General features: G+C 36.0%; 1 protein-coding gene across 1 annotated transcript; it reads right to left on the bottom strand.

Annotated features, from left to right (window-relative positions):
- Nucleotides 1-6,216: 6,216 nt before the first annotated feature.
- LOC103988682 (chitinase 6) lies at nucleotides 6,217-7,278 on the bottom strand. The gene is made up of 2 exons (XM_009407292.3): nucleotides 6,864-7,278; nucleotides 6,217-6,748 (listed from the first exon to the last, which is right to left on the bottom strand). Exons 1-2 carry the CDS (start codon nucleotides 7,261-7,263, stop codon nucleotides 6,336-6,338), a joined length of 813 nt encoding a protein of 270 aa, XP_009405567.2. The 5' UTR covers nucleotides 7,264-7,278; the 3' UTR covers nucleotides 6,217-6,335.
- Between the last annotated feature and the right edge of the window lie 3,412 nt (nucleotides 7,279-10,690).

The following is a 10,690-nucleotide window of genomic DNA, read 5'->3' as shown; positions in this document are numbered from 1 at the left end:
AACATTATCTCTTGCTAGTTTGACATTTTGCTAGCTTGCACTTTGCAAAGAATGCAAAAATGACACTTCTCAAAAGAGAAGAAAGAGCTTGTTATCGTGAACATCACAAGCTTGCCAAACAAAAATTGCAAAAGTGCTATCTTGCCTATCTCAAGAAACAAAACTTACAACTTGCACATTGCAATAGGAAGCAAGAATCAGAAAGCTATCTTGCATTTGCTTTCGAAATTTTTTCTAGCTTGTATGTAGTAAAACTTGCATATCGTAAAAATTACTAGCTTGTAGTCTAAAGAGAAGTAAATAGTTGCTATCTCAAGAAAAGTAAACATGCTAAACTTACACTTTGCAATGGAAGCAAAATTGCGAGCTCAAACATTGCAAAGGAAGCAAAAATTTGCTAGATTGAAACTTGCATATTTCAAGAAGCAAGAGTTGCCTTCTTGAACATCTCTAAATTGCTAGCTTGCAAGTTCTAAAATGTTGTAACATTGCTAGCTTGCATGATGTAGAACTTACTATCTTGAACATTACCATAGGTGTTATCTTGTATGCTGTAAAACTTGCATATCTAAAACTTGATAGCTTGAATGTTCTAAGCATGATGTAACACTTGCTAAATTTTCTAGCTTCAAAACTACATGATGATAAAACTTGATATTATGTTTTTCATGCAATGAGTTAAACTTATATTCCAAACACAAGAATAGTTGGACTTCTCCTTTTTGTTGATGACAAAGGAGGAGAAGTGTGATGTTATGCATAAGTTCATGATGACGTGTTGCAAGTATTCATGATGAATATTACAATGACTTGAATTCAGTTTGAATTCAAAGTTCTATCAATATGACATATTGATAGGGGGAGTTTGTTTAAACTCTGGGAGTTAAGGATAACTCCGTCATCAAGTAGTTGTCATCATCAAATAGGGGGAGATTATTGAATCTTGTATTTTGATGATGAAACCACTTGATATGTGTTTATGTTTTAATCTGTGTTTTGAGTGACGCAGGATGCTTTGATCAGGATGAGACAATTAAAGTAGGAAAAATCATGTTGTGCCGGAGGAACATGTCAGAAGATTGGACGTCGGACCGGTGGATCGGTCGACGTATCGACAGAAGGCTTCGGGCCATGGACTCGGGCATCGGGCCAAGAAGAGCGGGTATTGTGCCAAGGATATCGGAGTTGCGGAGTCAACTAGCTGATTGAGCAATAAGTCGCAAGAGAGGACGATGCGCCGAAGAATCGGACGAAGCATCGAGAGACCAATGACATGCCGGACAACTTGGTTAATTGCTTAGGATTAATTGTCTCGATCGAAGTTTTGTTTTAAGTATGCAAGATTAACTACGATGAAAGTAAGACATGCAGCAGGAGTTGCGCTGGAGTCAAGACTATGATCACGTTGGGGGTTCGAGAATTCGATGGAAGTTCGGACGGTCGTCGAAGGTTCTACAGGAACAAATCCGAGAAGTCCAGGAGCTTGCCAAAGAAGCTCGTCGGAACTCGCCAAGTGGATCATCGCAAGTCCAGGAGTTTGTCGAAAATCCACAGGAGCATCACTGAGGGTTCATCGGATGATCGACGGAGGCTCGCCGGAAGCTCACCGGAAGAAGCGATTGACGCACCGGAGCAAGTTGCAGTAAATGTCTTAAGAAATTCATAGTTAGCACGATGATTAAGTTAGAAATGGGAGGTGATCTCATTAACTTAATCTTGGGGCAATTGGGCCCTTGACAGACCCAAATTGGGCCGAATGGATCAGCCCATTCGGACCTAGATTTCTTGGCCAGAGGTGACACCGCCCAGGGCTCAGTCTCCGAGCTCTGGCTGGGCGGTGCAACTGCCCCAGTCAGGCGGTGGCACCGCCTGGGCTCAGTCTCTGAGCTCTAGCAGGAGGTGCAACCGCCCCTGACAGGAGGTGGCATCGCCTAGAGGCTCAGTCTTCGAGCTCTGCCAAGCGGTGCAACCGCCAGACCCCGAAATTCTAGGAATTAACAGTTTTGAGCTCGGAATTCAAACTGGGTTGGGGCCTATAAATACCCCACCCTTTCAGCAATGGCAGAGTAACCAAAAACCACCGAAATCCTGATCTTACTCTATGATTTTTAGAGCTCAAAAGTGTTGTATGAGTCAAAAGTTCTCCTTCCTCTTTTCTTCCAAGTTTTGATCTGTCAAGAGAGGAAAGAAAAGTTTGTAAGGGTTGTCTCATAAGCCCGTCAAAATGAGTGAAACTGTAAAAGGGTGGTTGGCCTTCGCCTATTGAAGGAAGGCCTCTAGTGGATGTCAGTGACCTCGTCGGTGGAGGAAGCCAGAAGTGGATGTAGGTCAAGATTGACCGAACCACTCTAAAATTGCGGTGCTCTCTGGTTTGCATTTACTTTGAGCACATTATCTTTACTGCAAACCTCCTCAATAGCTTACTACCTTCTGCGCATTTACGATCATGTTTCAAAGTTCAGTATTTTTCGAATCGATGTTTAGACGTAAATCAGTTTTATCATACGAACATCATATTTCAGTTTGCGCTTACATTCTGATTTCCATCATAACTGCAAACTGCCTTTATAGATTTGCTTTAACTGCATCTCGCTTGATCACAAGTTAAAGTGATTTACGAATCAGGTTTTCTACCGAAATCGCTCTTATCGTACGAACGCAGTTTTAATCGTTGAAAGTTTTCCGCTGCACTAATTCAAACCCCCCCCCCCCTCTTAGTGCTCTTGATCCTAACAATATGTACATATATATACATATATATATACATATGTATATACATATATTTATATTTATATATACATATATATACATATATATGTATATACATATATATGTATATATATGTATATATATGTATATACATATATATACATATATATTTATATACATATATATGTATATACATATATATATACATATATATATATATACATACATATATATATATACATATACATATATATATATACATATACATATATATATATACATATACATATATATATATATATGTATATATATATATATACATATATACATATATATATATATATACATATACATATACATATATACATATATATATATATATATATGTGTAACAAGTAGAGTGATAAAATATCAAATAATATAATAAACAAAAAGAATGCATATCATGTCACATGTGCTATCACTCATATAATTGGCTTGTAAGACACATATGATTAGCAACAACTTCGATCAAGACTTAACAATTCTAATTATAATCATGAAGCCTTCAACATATTGTCTGACATGTCATCTGTTTATATGGCATCTCGTCCAAAACTTTGGTGCGTCGTCCTTTTCTTCGGTGTATTGCCTAATATATGGATATGTTGACCTCCCACAACATTCGATCTTCTTAGTGCAATACTCGATCCTTCTGGCTTGATGCTCAAACTCATAGCATAAAGTCCATCTTTCGATATATCAACCAATCCTTTAGCCCAATGTCTAATCTCTGATATGATGTTTCCTGGCTCAATATTTTATTCTCCTATTTCGATAGTTTGCCCTTCGATGATTTGAGTCCATGATCAAAGTTTCCGAGCATTACTTATCTTAAAAATATATTAATTCATAAATTTATTAATTAATTTTATTATTAAAATTTGAGATTCAACATATAATATTTTGGACACTCCTTTCGCTTGTTACATGTAATACAACTATTATCGCCAAAGGTATCGAATTGATCCTTAGTCACATGTGTTTCTTACAAAACCATGGGATTTGAGTAGATGTCTGATGCTTTTTCTTTTAGTTTATTATTCATTTATCATAAAAAATTATAAATTTTTTTTGATAGAGTTGGATGTTTAGAGATAAAATTTATAAAGAAATTATAGATGCACATTAAGAAATCAGATAAAAAATGACGCACAAACTCTTTTTTATTTGTGTTCATGAATTTGGGTTTTTAGAGAACTCTTTTGTTGCTAGGCTTTAGATTTATTAATTAGTCAGATTTGGGGTAGTTAAATAATTCTTTGTCTAGTTGAGTTCAGATTCATGAAATAAATAATATAAAGAAAATTATTTCTCTAGAAATGTCCTTGTTTTGTTATGGCATCCTAATATTAGTTTTTTTTCATATTTTCAGGCAAAAGTACCATTAATTATTATTATTATTATTATTATTTTTCTCATATTTATAACTCATTCAATTGAATAACATATTGAACTGACTTAACTAATCTAAATCTTGGGTCAATCCTATATGAATAATATCAAATATTTAAATAATATTAATATAGATCCATTCATATAAATAAAATTCAAATATTACATATAATTGCCTTAAAATTATAAACAAAATATTATAAAATAAAAAATATGAAAAAGAAACTAAACAATCAGTTATATTGACTTCCAAAGGCCCTAATGATAATTCTTTTACATTGTGTATCCATTGCAATGTAAGGTAAAATATAATATAATAATAATTTTTATATATTTTAAATAAATAATAATAATATCTGAATTTTTTTAAAATTATCAGAAAACCTTCAAAATGACTTTTAAAGGCCTAGATGATCTTTTTATTATATTTTTAAGGTTTCAAAATATGTATTTTTACTTATTTTATCTCTTAAAATATTCAATTGGTGTCATTGAAATCAGTAAAAAATATAATTTAAAGGCTTAAATTAGAAAGCAATGATCATTTAGGTTTTCGTGAGTCATTTTCAAGGTTTTCTAAACAAGATTTTCCAAAAAAATTTAAAAATTCAAAAAAAAGAGTAAGATACGAGTTAATAGTTGTTTAAATGGGAAAAAAGGAAAACCTCAGAAATAATATAACTCAGGTCTTTAATTTTTTTAAGTTAAAACTTCAGAAATCTTATAATATTCAAGAGGTTTTTCACTCAAAGTGTTATAAATTCATCTGAATTTAGGTAAAATGAAAAAATAACATATATTCAACTTTTAATGATTAAAATTTATAAAAAATGCTCATTTAAAGGTTTAAAAAATATAAATATATTTTTAATAGTTGAGGTCTTTATAATTTTTTTATATTTTAAAAATTAAAAAAAATTATTTAAGTCGATATGCTTTAATGTTCTCATGTGTCTTATATGTTTAATAATCCTTAAGGTATTCAAGGTGGCATGTCTTGACACACTTGTACTTCTTATGCATCTAATATTTGATGAATGATTTTAGTTGATACACATGATGTCATGAGCATCTAATGTATTGGACTCCATTTACTCTATATATATATATATATATATATATATATATATATATATATATATATATATATATATATATATATATAGTTCAAAGTTGATACAATGTCCTTACATATCTTTTACTGTTCGATGCTATTGAACATCTGCATATTTCATTTGCTTATGTAGACTACATATGTGGATATTAGTTAATAATTTTTCAGGATAGGAAATAGCTATCGACTTTTTGGTCAAACATTATGCTTCCATGAACACTTAAAGCCAGAATAGAAGGGAGGGGGAACAAAATGTATGGTTAGATTTGACACTGATTTGGAACTCAACATAAGACATTCAATCACAATCAAAGGTAATTTGTCAAAGTTCAACAAGTGATAGTTGACCGCTGGTTGGCTAAGTAATAACGTGGTACCATCATCCTATCAAAACCTAGAATACATAAAATATTTCGTAGAATAATCAAACCATAGTTTCTTAAATTTTTTATTTATATAAAAAATTTACATATTTAAATTCTTTATTCTTCATGGACAGTTCATACTTAGCATTTTATTCCCTCCATAATAATAATAATAAATAATAATAATAATAAATAATGATAATGATAACAATAATAATAGAAATCCAAAATTACATGTCAAGCTCGATACTTAAAACTGGATAACGACGTCCATCCAACACCGCTCTGCATATTAATATGCAGAAGCAAAACATGCCCAAAAAAGTAGCAGCCTCTACTGGTGAAACCCCGTAGATATTATTTCGACGACTATAGTTGGGAAGCCAACCAGGTAAAACATGAAGAATGAGGATAAGAAGGAAAGGGACAACGGATCCCTGTGCAAGTCAGGCTGACTTAGAACTAACTATATGAGAACCGTGGTTGAAATGGTCTTCCGTTTTCCTCCTTGATTTGATTCTAAACCCTCGACTATATGGTGCAAAGTAAGGTGAAGTAGGAAAGAATTCCCGACACAAGTTCTCATCTGAATAATTGTAGTTGAAATGCATAGCCTTTTTATTCTGTAAATGTGTAATCCATTGGATTCATCCTTTCGTTTCCAAGCAGCTAATTTATTGTTGTGTTTGGGTGCAGCAGAGAGAACCAAGCACTTAGCAAGTGAGGTTGTCTCCGGTGTCAACGCCAAACTGGCTGCAGTAGTCCTTGTAGTACCCGACGCGGGCGTTGACTGTCGCTGGGTTCTTGCCGTCGCACTCGAGAGCGCCGTTGATTGCTCGAATGGTGGCTCCGAATCCCTGGCCAGAGGTTATGAGCGAGTGGCAGTTGTTCATCCAGTACCACAAGGCGGTCTTGAAGGAGATGACGACGTCGTTGGCGACCGTCTCTGGCGCGCCGAGGCCGTCGAACCCGATGCTTTCCCCGGCGGGGCCATAGTTGAAGTTCCACGACAGCTGGATGGGGCCGCGGCCGTAGTAGCCCTTCCCCGCCACGCATGGGTACTGGGTGTTCGTCTCGTCGCAGTAGTCCTTCGATGCGCCGTCGATCTCCTCTATGTAGCAGAAATCTGCAGGGTTCGAGATGAGTTAAGATGATCCATTTGACTTGGGAGAAGAAAGCTGCTGCTCGGCGTCGACGACAGCAGCAGTTGCAGAAACCATGCACGCAGATGCACAACTTACGTCCGGTCTCATGCGTGACGTGCGCGAAGAAGGCTGCGATCTCCCGCTTGGAGTCGTCGGCCGTGCCGACGCGGCCGAAGCTGGTGTAGGAGCCAAGCGCACTCAGGAAGGCGTCGCGCGTGTAGAAGCTCTTGCCGGCGCACCCGCCGTCAGCCTGGCCGATGATGCCGTCGAAGAAGCTCTGCGTCACGATGTCGGCCACCGAGACGTCGTTAGCAGGAGGAGAAGCCTCGCACGGCCCCGACTGGCACCCGGCGCCGCAGTAGTCGCTGCCGGTGCCGCAGTAGCCCCACTTGCTGCAGCAAAGGTCGGAAGAGCAGCCGCAGTTCTGGCCGGCCACGGCGAAAACTCCGGCGAGGAGGAGGCCTAGCAGAAACGCCATCCTGTTCTGATGTGCCATGATTGTAAGTGTGGAGGTCTCGAGATTAGGATGAATTTATAGGAGAGCGCATGAATTGATGTTGGTAGTTCGGAGCCGTGTTGGAGTTCTTCTCCGAGCGTGAAACGGATTCGTCTTTGACTGATGACGGCGTCGGTTGACTTTTGAAGGAGATTTAGATGGTTGACTTTTAGCTACATGTGGAAAAATAGCTCATATGACACAGTTGAGTTCTCACAAAAATCAAATTTCAAGATTGCAACTTGTTGTTGATAAGCGTAGTTATCGGAACGGAAACCAACTCGGTCAAAGCTTTGGGTGACTGGGTGATTGGTCGGACCGCTGATTTAACTGGAAGAACAGCTTATTTAATTTAAATAGTTTAATATATGAAACCTAATTCAAGATTATATATATTAAAAATAAAAAATAAATTTAATAAATAATAAATAATTTTAGATAAATAAAAACAAAACTTTAGACAAATAGAAGATGATAAAAATGATAATATCAACCAACATTATAAACATAACTCATATCTAAATTAAATAGCAGATACCAAATTAAAAAATAATAATTACTACATTAATCGAATCAAAAGTAATTTGTTCGACGGTGTAAAAGTAGTTTATCCAATGTTGTCATCATGACCTAAATAGCAACAGATGCATGTGAATTTCTCAAAGATCAAAATGGATTTTCTTTTAATCATAAAAAATGCCATTCATTAATTAATCCCAATAAAATCATTTCGTGTGTGTGCACATATATATATATATATATATATATATATATATATATATATATATATATATATATATATATATATATATATATATATATATATATATATATATATATATATATATATATATATATATATATATATATATATATATATATATATATATATATATATATATATATATATAGGAGCTCATTCTATATCATATTTTAGATTTCAAACAACTCGATTTTTGTTTCCTGTAATATTGGATTTATTCTTCTCATGTTTTGTTTTGGTGATCAAAGGATGAGAAGTCAAGAGAGATACATAAGAGGAGAGATGGAGAGAGGATCACGGTCGGAAGAAGAGATAGAGGAGAGAGGTCATTGAAGAAGAGATAGAGGCCAAACAACAGAGAAGAAGATCATTTTCTTTCTCACACTAATCCTAATTAAAAATTAACATAAAGACCCTTTTTAAATGAATACTAAATAAGATTTAAGTAAAAAATATTTAAGTAATCTTAACTATTAATAAAGTCAGATTTGTATTGTTCAACCTACTCAGAAGCTAAGGTCACAATACGAGCCCCTTCTCAATCAGTGGTTAGCTGTGAAGTCCACAATGTGAACCCCTTCCCAACCAATGGTCAGACATATAGAAATGTCGGCAGCCAGTCAACAACAAACGTTAATAACATGACGACCTTAAATCAAATAATCATGATAAGAAGGAACCCATAGTAGTCATTGACATGGAGGAGGAACCACAAACTTATCCATCAGAGTATGGACGTCTTCCTCTGTCAAGTGTGTGGCTAAGTTTCCATGAGGACGCCTAATCCCTCTAGAACTCGGGCATGGACCAGTCAAAGCCAATAAGCCATCGATGAATCCTTTGATTGGTCAACACCTACCAGCCCAGCAGCCGGCCACCACTACCGAACTTATAAATTTTGTTACGGGGGACCCACATCTTCTAAGTAAAAAAAGTTGACCTTTGGTTCCTCGTACAATTTAGTTACTTGGTTTCATCAATTAAGAGAGAAGAAGAGCATAAGGCTTGGTAGTTACCATGGTGTTCCCAGGAAGCTGATGGAAGAATAGCATTGTGTTAGCATCGTGCCATCGGATAATCTACTTTTTCGATGCTTAGTAATAAAATGATAGAACGAAAAGTGAAATTGTAAAGGTAAATAGAAAGCATATCTTAATTAGTATTATATAATGTCTAGTGAAGGTGAGGATTTTTCTCAACTGAGCAGCGAGATTTTCTCATTCAGTTGAGGAAATCTCTTATCTGCTATGCAGTTGAGGAAATCTCTCTGTTATCATGCCCTTGCAAGATCGAGCTCCTGTCAAGAATATCGATATTGGATCGATGCAACAAATATAATTTGTGGGCTAGAGGTTTCGTGAGTGAATCTACTAGTTGATCAATCATATGAACACGAGAGACATGAGTTGACGTCTGACAATTTGATCTCGCACGAAGTGAAAGTCGATGGCAATATGTTTTATGCGTGAGTGGAACACTGGATTGACGCATAGGTAGGTAGCTCCAACATTATCACAATATATTGTAGGAGTAAGGGTAGAGCTGACTTTGAGTTTTTTGAGAAGATTTGTAACCCAATTGAGTTCAGTAGTAGCGGTAGCGATGCTACGATATTCGGCTTAGTTGTAGACCGGGCGATTGTCTTTTACTTCTTAGAACTCCAATTGATTGGATTAGACCCAAGAAAGACGACATACTCTAAGGTGGAGGTGCGATCATCAAAGTTTCTCCCCCAATCAGCATCAGCAAAGGCATAGAGATGAAGTGGAGTGTGTTTGCGGAGAAAGAGACCATGATTGAGGGTCCCTTTAAGATATCGCAAAATTCGTTTAACCGCAGACCAATGCATAGCAGAAGGTTGGTGCATGTATTGAGATAGTTTTTGACTTTAAATGAGATATCTGAATGGGTGAGAGCCAAGTACTGTAAGGAGCCAAGTACTTGGCGGTATTGAGTTGAGTCTGTAGGAGTGCTGCCATCACATATTTTGAGTGATGCACTAGTAGAGAGAGGAGTTGTAACCTTGTTTGCATCCTATATATTTATCTTTGATAATAAGTCTTGAATATACTTTTTTTGTGATAAGAGACTAAATGTTGCTTCCATTCCCAAAAAGTAGCTTAGGGGTCCTAAATCTTTGAGGGAGAATCGATTAGCCAATTACTTTAAAAATGTCTGAATCTCCAAGGTATCATTGCCTATGACAATAATATCATATATATACACTAAATGATATATTGTATTCCCATTTTGTTGTCATAAGAATAAAGAGGTATCATACTTGGAGTTGATGAAGCCAATTGATATCAGAAACAATGTAAGTTCAGTATACCAAGCTCTTGGAGCCTGACGGAGTCCATAAATGACTTTTTGTAGTTTGCAGACATGTCTCGGATACTGATGATGAACGAAGCCAGAGGGTTGCTGTATAAAGACATCTTCAGTTAGAGTCCCTTGTAAAAAGGCATTATTAACGTCTAATTGACGTAAGTGCCAGTTCCCAGAGATGGCCAAACTTAGAATAAGCCGAACTGTTGTAGGTTTAACTATGGGGGCTGAAAGTCTCTATGAAGTCAACTCCAGGTCATTGATGAAACCCTTTGGTAACTAAACAGGCTTTATATCTAGCAACGGACTCGTCTGGGTTCCACTTAATTCAAAAGA

Source organism: Musa acuminata, chromosome BXJ2-6, assembly GCF_036884655.1.
Source record: "Musa acuminata AAA Group cultivar baxijiao chromosome BXJ2-6, Cavendish_Baxijiao_AAA, whole genome shotgun sequence".
Classification (NCBI taxonomy): domain Eukaryota; kingdom Viridiplantae; phylum Streptophyta; class Magnoliopsida; order Zingiberales; family Musaceae; genus Musa; species Musa acuminata.
Note: the sequence above shows the minus strand (reverse complement) of the source record. Positions and strands in the feature narration are given on the sequence as shown.